Raw genomic sequence first — 20,272 nt, forward strand, 5'->3', positions numbered from 1 at the left:
CTGTTTTATATCAGAGGCCCTTCATCACACCAACTAGTTTGTGCGATTATTAACAGCAGGCCCTAAAGAGGATAGCGTTGGCTTTCTACAGTTAAAGCCCTTTTGAGGAAGAATAACTGCTTACAGAAATTTAATATAAGCATGTGAGGATTTTAGCACAGGGTTAAAATAATAAGATGAGGTTTTCCAACTGAGTCCATGTTCTTCAGTATGGAGCACAAAAGCACTCATCCATATCCAGCGGACAGACACAACAGCTCAGTGATGACGCTCTGCTTCGTGTTGACGGATCCAGAAAATCACACACGACTCAACGTAAGGAAAAGTGATGGAAGCAGATGGACGATTTATGGAGGAATTACCGATGAACATCTGCTGAAGTCTGTCAGATAAGAAGAAAAGTGCAGAAGCGACTGTGAAGCTGTCGCATGGCTGACGGCTGCGTCTGCGAGGCAGCTGGTTCACGCTCTCAGAGAGGATTATGGGGCTTTAAAATGACCATCAAACATAAAACATGGACGCAAGTTTAACAACTCAGACAGAGGAGGCGAGCTGATTGGCTGTCAGGGAATTAACGAAAAGCCAGTCAAAGTGTGGAAGATGTAATTATGGCTCTGGGTTTACAGAGTTGGTTACAGTGGGAAATTTTATCAGCTGCAGCAGATAGAGCTGTGATTATTACTCTTATCACCATGTGCTGAATAACTAATTACTGCGCTGCAGAGATGAAGGAAGAGCGGTGTGATCGGAGGACGTTAGAAATCAGGCATCTGGTCTTCTCTTCTCGTGTAGTCTGAAGCATATTTTTACCCCACATTCTCAGTAAATGCCCCCATTATTTATCCTTGCAGGAGATTTTTTTCACTTCATAACTGCCTGAATTGCTGAAATTATCAGTATAATAATGTTAAAATGATAAAAGGTACGTTGTTTTTACCTATATGAGTATATAGAACTCACACATACAATAAGTAATGAAGAAGATCATAGGTCACAGGTTGACCTGATGGCCGCAGTCGGGGTCCAATAAGTAAAGACAAACTCTGTCTAGTGGCCAGCAGTGTTGGTCAAGTTACTTGAAAAAAGTAATCAGTTACTAATTACTGATTACCTCCCCCCAAAAGTAATCCCGTTACTTTACTGATTACTTATTTTCAAAAGTAATTAATTACTTAGTTACTTAGTTACTTTTTAAAAACACGATTTACAACCTGAATAGGTGATAAAGCGATAGATCTTTCAGCCCAATTCTACTTTTTCTGCATAATTCATCATACAAAATGTAATCAAATAGAAACGTCTCTTTTTAAAACTTGTTTTATTAGTTTTAATCTTTTAACTTTATGCATCAAGCAAAAATTAAATTATATGCAACATTCTCTGACTGGAAGAAATTTGTTTAACATTTAAACCTATTTTCTGCACATTCCAGCACATAAAATAAAATATTTTTTGTGTTTACATTCACTCTTTCAAATAGATCCAAGTAAAACACAGCAGAAAACAAATAAAATCAAAGACTCAGCGGTCCTGTTGCTCTATTTTCACCTGTAAAGCAGGACTGGGGTAGGCGGAGGATTACCCTGGTGCAGGTGTGCTGCAGCGGTCAGTGGAAGAATCTGCGAGTTTCTCTGTGAATTTCCCATTACAGTCGTAGCGCACTCGCTGCTTGCTTGGAAGTTTAGGGGTTTTTTTCGCTGTAAAAAGAAGTTTTCTTCCCACGCACAACGGACACTAATGTTTTTGTCACTTTTTATGGAATCAAACTCAAAGTAAGGTCAGTACTTCCACGCTTTAAACGCTGCACGCACATACTCTCTCCGCACTCGATATATTATCCATTGTTGATCTGCAGACAGCTGTTGTCACGAACGTCGCACTCGCTTACGTCACTGTCATGAGACATTCTCGCAAAAAATCACGGTTTTAGTAACGCAGTAACGCAGCGTTCCTACGGGAAAGTAACGGTAATCTAATTACCGTTTTTGCAATGGTAATCCCTTACATTACTCGTTACTTGAAAAAAGTAATCAGATTACAGTAACGCGTTACAAGTAACGCGTTACTGCCCATCTCTGGTGGCCAGTAGGGGGCGACTCATCTGGTCCCCAAAAGTCTGAGTGTTTACATGTCAGTGAGATAGTTTAAAGTTCTATTTATGTGCTCAGTAAACACTTTGCTGTCTCTGGTCTCAGTCTTAGATAAAACAACATTGTGCTCATTTATGTCAAACAATAATGCTGTTTATCCTCTGGGTCAGGTATCAACAGGCAGCATTTCTCAGTCAGATCCACTCCTCGCTCCACACCTCCACACCCTGAACAGCTTCTACACCAGGATGTTGGTGGGTTTTCTCCCACAAACCGTTGGCTTCAGGCCGTTTTACAGCATTTCTGTTGGATTCAGGTCTGGACTCCAAACATGGACTTTATTCTTCTTTAATCAGAGTTTTTGTCAGAACTCCTCTTGTGCTTTGCATCATTGTCTTGATGCATGACTCACGTTTTCATCCAGTGACAAATGTTCTGGATTCACCACTCCACCAGTGATGGTGAGCTGTCCCGCCGCTCAGCATCTCTCAGTGCAGTTCTAAACCACAGCACTAAGCACCATCACCACTTTAAACAGGGTTTTACTGATGGTTGTGTAAGTTTTCTAACTTGATGGGTTTCCTGCCACAATTCACTGTTTAAAAAACCTTCCATCCTCCATCATACTGATGACTGAGAGCTTCTGATTCTGATTCCTTTATGAATCTTCTGTTTGTCATTAGGTGTATCGGTTTGCAAACAGCACAGAGAGACTAAGCTGTAGTACGGGCAGCCATATTTACAGTGAGACTCCAACGCGCGGGTGTCTCTTTGTTCCTGTTGTTTCGACTCCTCAGTCCGCCTCTCCTCTCATCTGGTAGGAACCAAGACGCCAGGAGAGGAACTGAGGTCTGAGAGGACCTGGGGAGACTTCAGCCGTGAACCATGATGTGAATGTGTGTATAACATCAAACCATGACACAAAGCAAAGATGTTTATATTCTACAGTAAAAATCAGGACTCAGAAACGTCCACAGGCTGATGAGTACCGGCCACTGTCTTTTTTGGGGAACTATTTTCATCCACATTAGGTGCTGCGGTGAGTCTTTGTCAGTGTGTGTGGTTGTGGCAATGAAGGAGCACGTCAGGCCCGCAGCAGCTCTCTGATGTTCTTGAATAGTTTGTGTCGTGATCATCAGTGATGTCCAGCTCCCGCCAACTCTTCATGCAGATGTGATGAATTCAGAGCCACAAAAACATTTCCAACATTTACTGTGGAGCAGACAAAAAGCTTCCCGGGGAGGCTGGCGAATATTCAGGTCAGCGTTCAGTGACGAGGTGAATCCAGGTAAAACACATTTTCTCTTTATTCAATTTCTGAATACTAATTAGCCGCGAGCAGCAGCAGGAGATAAAAACACACAGACCAGAGCAGACAAGCGCAGGATTTTAAGCTCTCACTAATCTAAAGTGTGTGTTTCTAACAGTGCTGCAGCTCAGGTGTGTGTGTGAGTGTGTGTGTGTGTGAGAATGAGAGAGAAATTTCAGAAATGCTTTGTGATTAATACTCATTTGAATGCTCAAACAGCAGTGAGCCTGTGGCTCATAGTTTGTATCACAGCGACACCAAGTGGACGTTGATGGAACTGATGGAAAAAAAGGGGGAAAAAAGCACCAAAAATCGTCACAATCCTCCCCCGAGACACATTAACATGATGATATTTAATAAATAAATAAATATGGAAAGAAGTCAGGATTTTATGACTTCTAAATGTTCCAAAGTTCTGGATGCTCTGCTGTCCTGGTGTTAATGTGGATCTCCCAGCAGGAACCAGCAGAGATATTTCATGATTATTATTATTATTATTTAATGGGATTGCAGGCTTTTCCCTGCCTCAGTGTCGTTACCTTTTTAACAGAGCTGTATGCATTTCTGATGCACATAAATGTATTTCACGCTTGAGAGAATTAAACCCCACTTTAACAAAGAGTTAAAACACTGGTTAAGCAGGTTAACACAGGCCTGCACAATTAAAACAGCTTCACTCTAAAAGTTATTTTACAGGTTAAAAAAACAACTTTGAGGGGTTTTTTTACACAAGCATCTTTGATCGTTTCATCTTTTTGATGCATTTTTAAATCTTTCTTTTTTTTAAAAATATTCTCTGGTTCAACTAAATTTTATTCCTTTTTAGAATCTGCCAATTAATCTGTTGATTATTCTCAAATTTAATTTTGATTGTTTTGACCAACTTTGTGCTTCCAGCTTTTAAATAAACACTCCTGCTCCCCACCCAAATTATTTTATCTTTAAGGTGACAGGTTTTAGGGCTGTACTGGCAACTACATAAAAATGATATTCTGTTTTGTTTGTTTTTTTAAATATTGGAGAAATGGTACCTTTTGTATTTATTTTTTTTACTTCATTGTGAAACGATGTGATTTTGTCTCTTTGCATTTTTTCCGCTGTAATAACTGTTCATCCTTTTTGTTTTTTTACAACAATTTATTAGTTTTATTATTTATAATATTATATAGACTCTCAAAAATTCTATGACACTTTCCATTTGAAACAGCTCAAAGTGATTATTTGGAAAAAAGAAAATCGCTCAAATCTAAAAAAAAAAAAAATCATAAATAAAAATACACTTTTAGAAATCCTGCTAAATAATAAATTAATTCTTGTCAGTATAAATATGCACACGTTGATCTATCAGCATCATAAACTATCTGAGCTTCTCCATCAGCTGAGCTTCTGCTTTGCAATTTAAATTCCTGTGCAGCTTCAGCGAAGACGAGCGAGGAGCGCTCTGACTGCAGGTGGCTGGCTTCCTGTGTGGTTCTCCTGGTGTGGGAAATTTGTCTGTAACCTCAGTGGACCAAATGCCTGCCGCGCCCTCGCTGAGGGTTTCCCACAGAAGCAGCATCGTGTGGAGGAAGCCTGTTTACACTCACATTTACACACCAGGTGATGGATTCAGCAGCGATCATGCGATTAAAGGATGAATATAAAAACACACAGGGGCACTTTGTCTTCATGTGAACTCATATTATGAGTTTAAATAAATGAGTTTAGAGGCTGAACTTAAGATGCTTTTATAACCCACTGCACAACTGTCACCACTAGGGGGCAATGTTTCACCAGTGTGTGTGCTGCTGTCCTCAACTCTTGACTTTCTTCCAGTTCCTCCCAGATTTCCTCAGCAGGCGTTACCTTCCCTCTCTGCTCATAATGACTCATCGTCTCAGTTCTAATCCATTGCAACAGTTTACAGAGCAGCTGTAGATGGTTTCACCTTAAAAGCACAACAGTAACCACAAACTGTCTAAGACATTTTCCCCACATCACACTCAAAGAAGTAAAAACAGCCTCAGCCTCTCAGCTGTTTTCTCTGGTTATAGTTACACAGTGTAACATTTAGCAGTGAGTCCTGGATTTAGCTTCATACACTGAAACACGGCTGTCCCCCCTTCTCTGGAAACTATCATCTGAAAGACAAACTTTGTGTCGTAGAGCTTTACAAATAAATGATGTGACATGTTTTAACCCGTGAATACAAACTGAAAATGTAAAAAAGTCCTTTAGAAATTGTTCTAAAGTAAAGCTAGGCCTGTTTAATTTACAGGCATGGAAAGGGATCCAACACTCACGAACATCTCTCGTGAGTGTTGGTGACTGTGTGTTGCTGCTCAGAGAACCAGGCCTTCATAGGGAAAAGGTCTGAGTTCAACAGTGTGGGCTGCGACCCTTTGCTTGGCCATTTTAACTCAACTTTTGCAGTTTAGTTAAAAAAAAAAAAAAAAGTACCTGAAATGCAATTTTTGATTTTTTTAACAGTTATTAATGATACATCACAGGAAAACAAATGAAATCCGCTCCCGTTTACTGCTCGTGTGATGATCAGAGATGAAGCTTCGGGTGGTCCACGGAGGTCTCAGGAGTGACGCAGGACTCCAAACTCTGTATTCCTGAATAACAGGAGGACATCGGACTGCAGCTTCAGAGGATCCACATGTGCTTCTCCAAAGTGACACAGTTACAGAAACTAACTTCATCAAATGCTAAATCTACTTTTGTACAGCTGAGACACGTTTTACTCGTTAAGCCCTTTGATGATGAGTTCATGGCCTCGATCTGTAGTTTCACTTTAATCCAACATGACGCTCATTTATTAACGTGACACCCCAGACATGTCAAAGCCTTGTGAGTAGTCTCAGTCTTCACATCTACTCTCCAAAACATCACCAGTGGTTGGTGAGACAATGTCACGGCAGGTCGCTGGACTCAAACACGCCCATCAAGCATGAACGGCATCGTTTCCTTGTATATTTACACAATCTGAAGCTCTGATCCAACATGAGGACCAACTTACCAACCCTGAGTCTGGATGGTAATTTAACATCATGAAGAAGGAAAAAAGCGATCCTTTGGTCACAGTTCTTTATTGTTTTTGTGTTCTCCGAACATTTCAATCAGAAAAGTGTGTTCATAGTAAAACAATCAATAAATACAAACAATAAAACCTGATTATAAAAAGCAGTGGTATGTCCCTTTATCAGAGTTCATGTATCAGAACACTCAGAGCGTTTGGAGATTTGTTCTTCTGAGCATCACGAGCTGAAACGTCTTCAGCAGCAAGAGCTTCACGGATCATCAGGCAGCGTATGCACAACGAGGCATTCAAGAACACCTCAGAAGTTTCCCCACAGGAGGAGAACTAAACGCTGGGGTTACTGAATGACAGAGCGCCACGTTAAAGTTAAAGCACACACTGAGTGACGGTCGCAAACACCTTGTCTGTCTGCTTCATTGATGTCAGCCGTCAGCAGAGAGGAGTTCAAAAGACAGAGAGCACATGTCGCCCCGCAGAGGAGCGACCCGGCTAACATTCGGAGTTTGTTTCTACTTCAATATTTAAAAACAGAAATTTATACAAAACAACAAAAGTGTCTCTGGTTTCAGAGGCCTTTAGTCTGACAGGATCCAGCACTCAATCAGAAAACCTTTCATCATGAAACGAAAGAGAAACGCTTCCGCTCACTAACAACGACAACGGGAGATAAAAAGAAATAAAAGTGGTGGAAACATTCAGACAGCTTTAAGATGTGAGCAGATGTTTAATCATCATTACATTTTAAATGTGTCATCAGTCTAAAAATGAGTTTTTAAAGAGTGAATAAAATGATGTGGACGTATTATTGCCACGGTTACTCTCCCTTTAAAACATTTCTCTGAACAGCGTGTGGGCGGAGCTCTTAATATTCAGAAGGAAAAAAAAAAAGTAGAAGCAGTGTTTGTGTAATTACTGTCACTGCCAGGAGGGGGAGACAGTGAGAGGATTTAAAGAAGTCTGGTGGTGGTTTGTGCAGCATCACAGCCACAGACGGGTGAACAACAGGGATTATGTGCTTCTGATGAAATGTTGCATGATTTACTTGATGCAATAAGAGTTTTTTGGGGGAGCAACAGAAACTCAGAAACACACAAACATCTGACATCAGGATCAAATTTAGAAATTTCCTGTGAATACAGAATGTAAATGATTAGACTCAGAGGCCAGAACTCACAGAACAGCTGCTCTGATTCTGAGAATCTCCTCGAGTGTGTTGATCTCTAAGTAAATAATTTCTGATGAAGACACACCCGAAGTTTCATATTTAATAAAAACAGATTCTCTCACACGCCACACTTCTGCTTGCTCTGTGCGCATCATCACTTATTCAGAGCTCAGTGTCAGATAGCATCACACGTCCACAACTTAAACACCTGAGAGGCGATGACCAGCTCGGTCACTGAGCTTTAAAACGAGGAGCGTCCGAGCTCGGAGCGTCTCACAGACGGCCGGTTTTCCTCTATTCGTGGATTTGTTTGCAAAAACAACGACATCAGCCGTAACGCCTGCACAGAGGCACCATTCGAGTTTTCAGACGCTGAACTTGGCCGTAAATGCAGAAAAATATTGTTTCTGATATGCAGTAACTTCATTCATTGACCTTCATTTACTCAACACTAAGCAGCAGGGAAACAGCTGCTCAGAGTTATTTTTACATGTCTGTGGGCAGTCGGCAGTATTTATACTGCTTTTTGTATCTCAGCCGCTGTTTTGCATCTTTTTGCATTTTGTGGCTCTTTGTATTTAAAGAGACGCTGCTAAAGCAAAGAGAGGTGGAATGGACTAAAAGTCAGCTTCTGTTTTCAGTAACGATCTTTCATATTTATCTAAAAGTCAAGTTTGTGATAATCTGAAGAGTAACAGTGAGTTTAGTGTGAGCTGGATCGCCGTCAGACTGGAGGCCCTTATAAAACTTTCTTTAAAGTGCAGATCATTACAGTAACAGTCAGAGCGAAGTCTGAACCTGAGTCTCCTTCTCCTCTTCCTCCTCAGCTGATGATGAAGACTCTCGGTCCCTCCTCTCTCATCGGGGGAAGGCTCTCGATCACCATGTTGTCCATCAGCCCGTACTTGTCTTCTTTTTTACTCCTTCCTCCTCCATTGGTTACAACCTGCTGGTTAAGCTCCTCCCTCTCCACTGGCTGTGAAAGCTGAATGGTCAGCTCCTTCATCGTCATCTGCATCAAAAGACAAGGTATTTAGTCCTGAGTGACCTCGACAACCCTTTGAAGCCAAAACATGTAAAAGTGTTACTGCATCTAAATGCTAACATCAGCCTCGCTAATGTGTTTACCAACGTGGATACAAACAGAAAATTTCTGAATACTCAGGAATCCCAACTTCCTGTTTCATAGGCGTGATCATGTAGTTGCCCAGAATGAGCCTTGCTGAGCTGCTGGCTAAAAGAAAGGTCTGGAAAAGACCTGGAGAACCTCACTCGGTAGTGGGAAACTGGCTAGAACCGTTTCTGGGATGTTGATAGCCTTCTTGGAGCCACTGGGTGTGATGCTGGGGTCTCCATCGCTCTCTGAGGAGACTTCAACACTGATGTGGGTGATGATGGATAAAACTGGAGGAGTGCCCTGCTCAAGCTAAACCAGAACTGGTTTTGTTTATTGGCTTCTGTGTTAGGCACAGATTAGCTGCTCGACAATAAGGTGGCTGTAGGGCAGGGGTGTCGAACTCCAGGCCTCAAGGGCCGGTGTCCTGCAGGTTTTAGATCTCACCCTGGGTCAACACACCTGAATCAAATGATTAGTTCATTAACAGGCCTCTGGAGAACTTCAAAACATGTTGAGGAGGTCATTTAGCCATTAAATCAGCTGTGTTGGATCAAGGACAACTCTAAAACCTGCAGGACACCGGCCCTCGAGGCCTGGAGTTTGACACCTGTGCTGTAGGGGGAGGAGGTATCAGCTTAGGTCAAAGGTCAGTGGTAGACTTGATCTGCAGCTGTATGTCTTGTACATTCGTCATATGTCTTGTAGTACTAGCATCGTAACATTTGCTACACAACACTAATGATGTAAGACTGAGACTGAGGGGTCTGTGTTAGTTTGTACTGAATGATCTGTTGGTCCCATTTCATTTCAGGTTTTTTCAGTTGATGCAACATATGGCACACACATATGTATGCCATCCATGTTTGCCAGGTTTCTTACACTGACAAACTCAACACTGCAGTCCTTTTTATGCACATTTTATTGAGTTACAGTTCCAAAATAAGAACATCGCCATCAAAGCAGAGCAGAGCTGCAGGATGCATTCAATGTCTGACAGGTCCTCTGAAATAGGAGCTGTTCAAAATCTCACTGAGATGATCGGAATTTTAACAATAATGCAGACGGATCACCGACCTGCAGCTCTCTGAAAAGGTGCAGCATGGCCACGCCCACCACGATGACCACAAAGGATCCCAGAGTTGTAACGACGTCGATGGCCGACATGCTCCTCCACTCCTGGAAGAGGATGATGGAGGTGGAAAGAACCACGGAGGTGAAGAGGACGTAGTAGATGGGATAAACCAGCAGGGTGTTGAAGATATCCAGAGACTTGTTCAGGTAGTTTACCTGGAGGCAGACACAAGGACAGGTAAGTCACACAGTCCTGTGGCAGAATAACAACATAAAGCATGTTTGTGTTCGTCCTGGGATCCATACATGTCAACGATGCGTCTGAGAACACACTGAAGGGTGGGAAATTTCTGTTTTTAAATATATCCTGGACAGGGTGTGTGTGTGGATGTTTAGGTTCTTTTCACTTGTGTTATATTGTGTGTGTGTGTAGTTATTTGGTGTCCTTCAGTGGGTGTTTGATCACTTCAGGGTCGTTTTCTCTGCTGGTGTTTCCTTATGTATACATTTCTATGGAGATGATGCTGTCAGCTGTTACTCACTTTCTTCATTATGCAAACACTAGAAATCCTGCATTCTGCCTTTGATGTGAGACGATATCTGATGGAAAGTTACTTCATGTGTTTTCAGCCAACAAGTTACAGATTTCTGCCCAAATGCTGAAGAGTCCATTCAGATGAACAGTTTGTTTTGTGGAAACACAGATTAACAGGCATCCATCTAAAATCATGTCCCTGCAGAATGTTTGCAGACAGCACAAAGAGGACGAAGCTGAAGCCCAAACATCTCTGGCCCAGCCATTCATCACTGTGTGTTTTACCATTAAACAATAATACAGCTGAGAAACAGAGGTAAGGGTCGGATGAACAGACCTGTGAAGCTTACCTGTGTTACTATGGAGACAATAAGCGTCACCAGCAGGATCCAGGTGAGAGGATTAGCAAGGACGGAAAGATCATAAAACACTGAAGATAAAGAGAGAACGCACAGGTGACTTAATAACAGCAGCAGCCTTACAAAGGAGACATTTTATTTAAACAGTGATATTTGTCTATAAAATACAAATCCAGAGTAAAAATCTGAGAATTTGGAGACATTCTTGCTCGTGTGTGTATGAGGCATCATACTGTGTATTCATCTTTAAGACAGTGGATGAGGGAGGGATTTTAAAAAGTTGAATTGATTTTCCTGAGAATGAGTCATGTGACTCAAAGGAAACAAATAAAATGCAAAGAAATGAAGCAGAAAATCAGAGCATCAGCATTCTCTTTCACAGAGCAGAAAAAATGCCTTTCTTTGCAGCACGGGCACGGCGGCTTCTCTCTCACTTACCTGTGTTGATGGCGATGGCGAGGCCTTTCACCGAGGAGACAGTGAACGCACCGAGCAGCGAGCAGATGCCGATGTAGACGAGGATGTTGGACTGACCAAAACGAGGACAGCAATACAGCACGAGCACCGCACACAGCACCAACACCAACGCCACATAGACCAGAAAACCTACACACACACACACACACACACACACACACACACACACACACACACACACACACACACACACACACACACACACACACACACACACACACACAGATAAGAAAACAGATTCTGACACAGAAACAAGGATTTCTGCTCCTCACTTCACATCTGAACTGATAAAAAGTTGTTCTGCACCAAAGCTGAGGCTCAGGTGTTACTATGACGATAAGCCAGCCTCACATCTGTATCAGTGTGCCTGCATTAAGACTCTGGATCAGTGAGATAACACTGCTGACATCATAGTAAAATTACATTATCGGGCTGTCATTTTTAGCTGTCCAACCTTCCAACTCGCCTCTGTGGCCTTACAGAACCTTAAAGGCTACGCAGTGACCTCTGGGGCTGATGAAGACGTCAAAGAACAAAACTGCAGTTTCTCTAATGTCCACTTGAGGCAGCATCCAGAAGTAATTCAGTCCTCATATGAGTCTTTGTGGGGGTCAAGTGCTGAACTGAAAACAATGATTTAAACTAAAGTTTCCTTAAAAAAAGGTCAGACTAACTGAAGCGTGACGACCGAATGCTCTGAGTTTGAGATAAATGGTAAATGGCCTGTATTTGTATAGCGCTTTACACATCCAGTCATCCACCCATTCATGCACACATTCACACACAGTAGAGCAACCCCTCTCACCAGGCTCCAGCAGCTTGTTGGTCATCTCCCGTAGTGACGTCACTTCCTGTTCCTGTGGGGCGTGGATAACCAACAGGATGCTTCCCAGCACACACAGCAGACAGCCGAGCTTCCCCACAATGTTCAACACCTCCCCCAGCAGGTAGGAGGACAGAACTGCACTGCAGAGCACACAGGACGTCACATTAGCGTTGATCCACGCCACAGAAGGAAATTCAAGGACAAACATGCTGCTTTAAAACACAAACAAAGGAATTTAAATTTACCTGATGAGGACACTCAGAGCGCCCAGCGGAGTCACCAGCGTGGCCGGAGCGAACATGTAGGCGGCAAAGTTGCAGACTTCTCCTGCTCCCACTGCAGAGGAAAAGAAAATCACTGCTGACAGCAACATAGGAACTATTTTTAATCACTGGAACATAGACCGAAATGAATAAGATCCAGGATGAGTTTAGCTAAAGGAAACTGCTGTTTAGCTCCATCACACGAGAGAAAAATACACAACAGACCCGTTTACTTTCATGACAGATTTGTATACATGTCACATCCTAAACTAACAGCTGTTGGCTGTGCTGGCTGAGCTGAGGATCAGAAAACTGAAACTCTTACTGGTTAACAGGCCTCCCCACCAAAGCCAGTCCTTCAGGTAGCCATGGCCTCCTTCACCTACAGAAACACACACAGCACGATCAGCACGAAGCTTCACCTCATTTACCTGAAAACAGAAACTCGTCTTTGTATTTAGAGACCATTATATCCGTACTTAGAAAGAGACTAGGATACCAGTCCTAAAGTAAATTTACAAACTATAAAAATATGTCTACAATCTGTCCCAACAGCTTCCTATAAATATATCAAATATATAAACATCTGAAACTGGCTCATCCAAGTCAGGAAATCTTTGTTTTCCTCCTTTTTTCCACCTTTAACACATTTCATCACTAAATTATAGAACAGAATAGAATAGATCTTTATTGTCACTGTTACAAGAACAATGAAACAGCTTGGCTTCTCTCCGTTAGCAGCATGTAGATTTTTTACATTAAAATTCCTTCAGAATAAGAGAAAAAAAAAAGAAAAGAAAAAAAAAAAAAAAAAGAGAAACCAAAAAATAAACTTAAAGTTAAGTCTGTAGGTACAAACATACCTACACAGCGAATGTGTGTAATGACATAAGTATCTATACAGATATGTACAAGTCATATATGCCATATAAAAGAGCAGGTGCAATATAAAAATCTTGGAACCAGTTCAGGGAGGAAGCATCAGCACGTCCATAAACCAGAATCCCATCCACTACACAGCGAGCCTCCTTTACAAGCTACCGAACAAATAAGGACAAATGTGTGACTTTAAAACTTTAGCCTGATCCGTCCTCCAAACATTCATTTACTCTCGGAAACAAACATCAGCAAGCTCTTCATAGAAGAGAAAACCCACAGTTTTAATTATTCTAATGAACATCGATTCTTGCAAAATGAGTTTAGTTCCCAAAAATCGGACCTGCAGATGTCAGATGCCGTTCTCAGACTTCATGTTTGCTTTTAATACATTTTTTTTTCAGCATATGAGATTTAATTTACTGGCAGATTTACTCTACATGTACTTTATGAACTTTCAGAATCCAAGAACCTGAACCTTCGGTGTTTTTTAAAAAAAATGCTGTGATGGCGAGCAGACCTGAAACAAACACAGTGTGACACAGATACCAGCGAGGGAATAACAGAAACTCTGAGAGTGATGATTCAGACATGATCTGTGATACTCATGAGCTCGTCTGTCACACTATACATGAGTCGTTGCACAGTATCCACCCCGAGAGCACCTGAAACTGATATCACTTCCTGGAACGTCAGAAAGTCATTACATAGGAGGGAGAAGACCAATGAAGCAACAGCGACTCAGAGTGGGAGGTGAGTGAGTTCCTGTAGTGGTGATAAAGGTCAACGGTCTCATCTAAAATATCAATAAACACTCCAAATATAATATTGACCTCGAAGATTAAACAGACAAAGCTGCCCCTCCCTCCTCGACCGATGCATTTATTGGGAACTATTTTCAATGGTGGATGAATCCACATGTGGTCTTGCCATGAATACTGATAGAATCAGGGATGAGCCCAAATAAACCTCATAAGTCAAACATCAGAAACACCTGACTCTGCTCACCTGCTCTGGTGTGTCCGTTGTTGGCCAATCGGAGGAGGGCTTTCTTCTTGAGAATGACGCTCCCACCAATCAAGAAGGCCGACAGCAGGGCGAGGGTCAGGCCCAGCCACAGGTTGTAGGTGCTGTTTGACTGTACATCTGGAGACAAACACTGAGTGTGTGTTTATCAGGGTGTGTGTGCACCTCAGGCTGTGTGTTTATCAGCGTTATCACACCACGCAAATCCTGCCCCACACATACAGGTCTGCAGTAAACTGGCAACAGAACAGCTGGTGGGGAAGCCTCTTGAATTTCCAGCTAATAAACTAGTGGTGGCTGTCCAATAGGAAGTGGTCCTGGGGTCATTAACCCACTCCCCCCCCCCCCAAAAAAAGGCGGTGATCATTCCTGTCAGACCTCTGTGACACACTGCCCCACTCCATCATGTGAGCACAATAGGACACCTTAGCTCATTTAACGAGCTCTTAAGACTGGCAGTGTCATATTATCCCAGCAGAGCGCTGCTCTCTCAGACTGCGGGCTTACTCACAGTTCCTGAAGTTTCTATAGAAACGGAGGCAGAGCCTTCAGCCGTCAGGCCCCTCGCATGGAACCAGTCTGGATTCAGGCGACACCCTCTCCACTCTCTGAGGCTTCATTCTCTCTGTTTTATAGGTAGGGCTGAATCAGGTGACGCTGAACCCTAACCCAGTTATGCTGCAGTGGGCTCAGAGTGCTAAGGGACCTCCCATGATGCACTGGGAATTTCTTCTACACTCCTGTCTCTTCATCCCCAGGTGTTTTTACGGTGCTTCTCTCTGTCATTAAGTTTTGTGTCTCTATGCTCTTCATTCCCCCCGCTCACTGAGCCTGGCTCTGATGGAGGTCTCTTCCTGTTTAAAGTGAGATCCTTCTTCCCACTGTCACTAAAAACGGTTGCTATATCAGCTGTGAGGTGACTGAATGTTCAAAGATGAAGAGCTGACACTCGTGCTATTGCTTCTATTAGAAAAATAACCACACACACACACACACACACACACACACACACACACACACACACACACACACACACACACACACACACACACACACACACACACACACACACACACACACACACACACACACACACACACACACACACACACACACACACACACACACACACACACACACACACACACACACACACACACGTCATCTCTGCTTGTGCTCCTGATCTCGCTCACAGCGGTGATGGTCACGCCTCAGTTCACCTGAACGAGTCTGTGCTGCGTCCAACTTCCTCCTTCATTGTCTGTACTGAGGAAGTGCGGAGTAACCTTCCTCTCTCTGCTTCTCTCTTTCTATTTGATCTACTCCATGTTTGGTCTGTTCATCATCTTCAGCTGTGCTTCGGTGTGTTTGGACACATCCTGCCTGTCAGGCTACCATGATGCTAACAGTTACACACGTCCTGTGGAGTTCATTTCCTTGTTCCTCGTGTTACATCTGAGCTGCTACACAGTTAACCCTGATAGTGCGAGGAACCGATCACTTCCTGGAAAGACAGTTTCAGGAACTCGTCCCCAGAGACGTGCAGAACAATGGAGACGACAACACAACCAAACAGTCATTAAAGTTGCAGCTCATTAGGTTCCTGTAGGGGAAACTTCTAATGACATCATCCACAATGTCAACAAATAAAGAATGATTTTTTTTCCTTCCCAATAAAAGTTTTTCATCTTGGAAACACTTGTGCATATAAACATTAGCACAAACATGAGCCACTGCATCCCGCGACTGTGTATCAACTGAAATCTGTCATCAGTAATCAGGATTCTCATACCTGAACTTATTTGCGCTTGTTAGTTTATCATGTTTGCTAAAACTCATAAACTAACAGCGCTCAGCGTTACAGCTAAATACATAACATGGAAGAACACAAAACCCTGACTAAACATGGAGATTTACCCTTTTTAAACAGACTGACTCACTCAGGTGAATGATAATATTTCAGTGGTGGGTGCAGCTCTACCAGTCATTGGGTTGGTGGTTCGATCCCATCTACATGCTAAAGTATCCTTGAGCAAGCTGGTGAACCCCGAGTTGCTCTCCGATGTGCTCATCAGAGTGTGACTGGGTGAAGGAGGCATGTTGTATAGAAGATTTTTGAGTTCCCATTTTTCCCCCTTAAACACTCGGGTGGATTTTATCCACTCATCAGTGCCTCATTCGGCTAATTTAACCTGCAGCTGTTGTTTACCTGTTGTCTCAGGTTTCCAGCACAGCACTGCTGACTCAGCAGCGCTGTAGTCATGGGAAACTAAGAACTACGTGAAAGTGTCAGATATCAGATTATTATTCTGAGGAAAGACTCGATGGATGAGGCTGACGTGAGCCTTGAAAGCCATCAACACACAACAATGAACATTTAAACACACTGATATTTAACCCTAAACAAACTCCTCCTGCCTACTTACACAGGAATGTTATAGAGGGTTGTGTGTGTGTGTGTGTGTGTGTGTGTGTGTGTGTGTGTGTGTGTGTGTGTGTGTGTGTGTGTGTGTGTGTGTGTTATACCTGTCTGTGTGCCGTTGCTCAGGTGTGTGTTAATCAGCGTTTCTCCAGTGACCAAACACACTGTGAACTGAGAGCCACACCACAGCCTCACCGCTGACCCTGCAGAGACACAAACGCGACACATTTTTACATCCTTCATGTTTCAGCTAATCATTTATTTTTTACTGATTACAGCCACGTCCATGGAAGCGCTCTCGTTAACCAGGCAGGCTGAATTTAGCAACAGTGACATCATTAAAAAGACACTCAAATGCGTTTTATTTTGAAAATTCAAACACTGCTAGCAAACATTGAAAACAACGTCCCAAAGCTCTGGGAGCTGCACGGCTCTGGGGTAAAACACAGGCATGATTTTCAACAGTCCAAGATGGCGGAGCTGGAGTCTGTCTGCTGCGTGAAAGACTCACCGGAGACGTCAGCGGTCACCGGTGGGACAGTATGAGACAGTCTGCTCCAGCACCAGCTAGTCGGCTGTGACTGAACTTTCAAAGTAAAATTCTTGCATAAATACAGAGTCTCATAAATAAAGAGCAGTGTGCTCTGAACTTCACTTTTCTACATGAAATCCTCAAAGCATGTTTCAAACATAAAACAAGACGGTGGACAAAAGACAGCAGTGAGAGGACGCTGCTGTCTCTGAGCTGAAGTGTTCAGGAAGCTGTGGAGAGATTTATGACTCCCCAAAGAAAGACTGTAATATGACAGCATACGACCCTCGGCGTTTCTATCACTGGATCAATTAGTTTTCACCATAAATAAATTTTATTAATTAAATTAAATTTTATAGGCAAAAACCACAAAAAACAAACAAGGAAATTATTCAGCAGCAGAAGAAAACAGATGGATAGTGTAAATAACCGGGCACTCCTTACAGGGCAATGGGAGCTCTGTTTTAAACAGCATTCCCATCAGGAAGCATCTCCGGGGCGTTTGGTTTGAAGACGCGGCTGCAGGCGTGTAACACTGACCCGACCATTGTGCTGCTACGGTAACAACAAACAACAAAGAGGACGAGTAAAACCAGGCAGAGCAGTTTAATATTTACACTGTCAACAGTGAGCGCTCGTACGGGCCACCATAAAACACACCCCGCAGCAGTGTGGGTGACAGATTAACAGCAAGTGCAGAAAAACAGTGTTTGGATTTTAGACTCAGGATTTAATTAAGAGAAAATTAAATACAACAAAATCAAAAAATACTGAGAGGGAGAAATACGCACGTCAAGGTCAAATCCTCACAACACACTCGGGCCAAATTACAGAAAAACGGAACCGATTTTCAGGAAAGAAAGAAAAAAAGCAGAAATTTAGCTGAAAGTCACACGAACATTCACATTTCTCTGTTTGCCATGAAATAAACAAAATAACTTTCCATCTTACGATGCTTTTACATGATGCCAAGCTGTCTGTTTCCATGGCGCTTCCTCAAAATAGCGACTTTTATCTAATTTGGCCTGAATTACAGGAGCAGGCCAGCATCCCTGAACAGCAGCCGGTTGCTTGGATTTTCAGGTTTTGCTCTCCTACGTGATGCTATGTGGATTCTCTGTCAGCCCCACAGCTTCGCAGTAGAAGAGTCCAGATGTTGGATCAGCCCACCTACAGGTCAGAGCTTTCGCCAACATCTGGAGCATCACGAAACCCAAAATGTAACAACGACGAGCCAGAACTGCCGAGCAGCTAGAATCCTCCACCGCACAGGAATGGGACAACATTTACTCATAAAAGTCCAGCAGCTGCTCTCCTCGGCTCCAGATGTTTATGGGCTGATGTTAAAAGACCACACAGTGGGAAACGTCTACTATCTAAAATCTATCATAAGATAATATCCATCTGAACTGAGCCCAGACAAATGTGGGAGAGCGAGATCAAACCGAGCTGCTGTGAGAAATAATCGAAAAGTTTCATCAGAAAATACAAGAACATAAATTTCATGTTCATCAGTGCAGGTGCGCTCAGTCTTCTGTCATCCATCATATTTCTGAGATTTGCATCATAAAAGCTCAGCACGGGCTGGAAATCATTAACATCAGCCTCCATGACTCAAGCTGAACATGATGATGGGAACTAACCTGAGCTGAAGCATAGAAAACAAACAGAAATGCAACTGCTGCTTGTTTCTGTGCCGATTATCACCCAGCTAACACACAAAGAAGGGAAATGTGAACATGCATAAGCATGTATGCAGTGTTGTTAATGTCAGTTATTGCCCTCAAATATATCTGTGACAGAGTATCTCCAGGTCACTAATCCAAGGAGCCGGGAAAAAAAGCAACCGGATTCTTTAAGTTTGTTGGAGATGTTTCATCCCAGAAGCTTCTTCAGTTCTGAAGCAGATGGAGCAGAGTCCCAGGGACTTACGCCCGAGTGGGAGTTGACCCTTAAGACTGACTCAGCACATGAGTCAATGTGTGAAAACGGGTGTGGGTCATTATCAGCAGAGCTTTCAGGTGAAACTATTGTGAGACCTTGCCTCACTCTGTCATGTGACTTATTGAGAACACCTGACCTAGGATGTGAGTGGGCGTTAAGGCGTCTGGGAGGCATCTCAAAACCGCCTGTCTTCTCCTCGAAGAGTGACCTTTGACCTTTAGATGTACAGCCGAGGCAGCTCTTCTAGGTTCTCCCATGTGTTTATGAAGTGTTTGTTTTCTGTAGAGGTCTGAGCAATCCTCGCTGCGCTGCACAGGATACACCACCAGTTGTGGTCTGAGGGTGTGGCTGGGTCTGAAGCACACTGGGATGTCGTGCTTGGAGAACTCACACACACACACACACACACACACACACACACACACACACACACACACACACACACACACACACACACACACAGTAACAACTCGTGGAAATGCCCCTGTCCATCAGGCTGAGGAGAAGGAGCAGTTTTCCGGATCGTTGTGAGTCCTTTTTAAACAGAGCGCAGTTTCTCTAACGTGTCAGGACACATGAACATAAACCCGACTGAGAACAGTCTCTGCAGTCATGCACGAACTATTCAGTAATCTGACAATAACACTGAGCACGAACGAGGTTCCTCTAGTTAGTTTTTTCCACCCGCACTCTGCTCCACAAACAAACACCTGACTGACACACACACACACACACACACACACACACACACACACACACACACACACACACACACACACACACACACACACACACACACACACACACACACACACACACACACACACACCTTCTTACCGTTTGTGCACGTCTCATTGCTCAGGTGAACATCTCGCATCGTGCTGCTTTGTTGAGGCTTTCACAGAACCGGAAGTAGCCTGCGGACTCTGCGCGTCCACAGAACTCAAACTAATTGTCCGGAGATGTTCAGAAAGCGAGCGACAGCGTCTCAGCCAGCATGAAGCCCGCAGCCCGGCTCACTCACACCACAGCCCTGTCACGGAATCAGCGGAACAGTGACTGAAAGCAGCGGAGCAGCGGGGCAGGTGAACACCTGACCCCGCCCTGCCGGCACGAGCCGGTCCCGCCCTACACAGGCGGAGCAAACTCAGCAGAGGCCCGGGGCAAACGTGCGCCGTGGGGCCCCAGTTTCCATGATTTTAAATTGATTTAAGTATTAAGTAGTATTTTAAAAC

General features: G+C 43.3%; 1 protein-coding gene and 1 long non-coding RNA gene across 2 annotated transcripts; one reads left to right on the top strand and one right to left on the bottom strand.

Annotated features, from left to right (window-relative positions):
- The first annotated feature begins 2,270 nt into the window (after positions 1–2,270).
- On the top strand, positions 2,271–4,992 carry LOC120442177. The gene is made up of 4 exons (XR_005614542.1): positions 2,271–2,406; positions 2,912–2,986; positions 3,122–3,378; positions 4,814–4,992. It is a non-coding gene; the product is annotated as an uncharacterized LOC120442177 (long non-coding RNA).
- A 1,465-nt stretch (positions 4,993–6,457) lies between these two features.
- nipal4 (NIPA like domain containing 4) lies at positions 6,458–20,081 on the bottom strand. The gene is made up of 10 exons (XM_031759489.2): positions 19,875–20,081; positions 16,666–16,764; positions 14,122–14,259; positions 12,563–12,619; positions 12,220–12,310; positions 11,954–12,114; positions 11,110–11,277; positions 10,663–10,742; positions 9,781–9,993; positions 6,458–8,601 (listed from the first exon to the last, which is right to left on the bottom strand). Exons 1-10 carry the CDS (start codon positions 19,912–19,914, stop codon positions 8,413–8,415), a joined length of 1,236 nt encoding a protein of 411 aa, XP_031615349.2. The 5' UTR covers positions 19,915–20,081; the 3' UTR covers positions 6,458–8,412.
- Between the last annotated feature and the right edge of the window lie 191 nt (positions 20,082–20,272).

This window comes from Oreochromis aureus, linkage group 10 (assembly GCF_013358895.1).
Source record: "Oreochromis aureus strain Israel breed Guangdong linkage group 10, ZZ_aureus, whole genome shotgun sequence".
In the NCBI taxonomy this organism is placed as follows: Eukaryota; Metazoa; Chordata; class Actinopteri; order Cichliformes; family Cichlidae; genus Oreochromis; species Oreochromis aureus.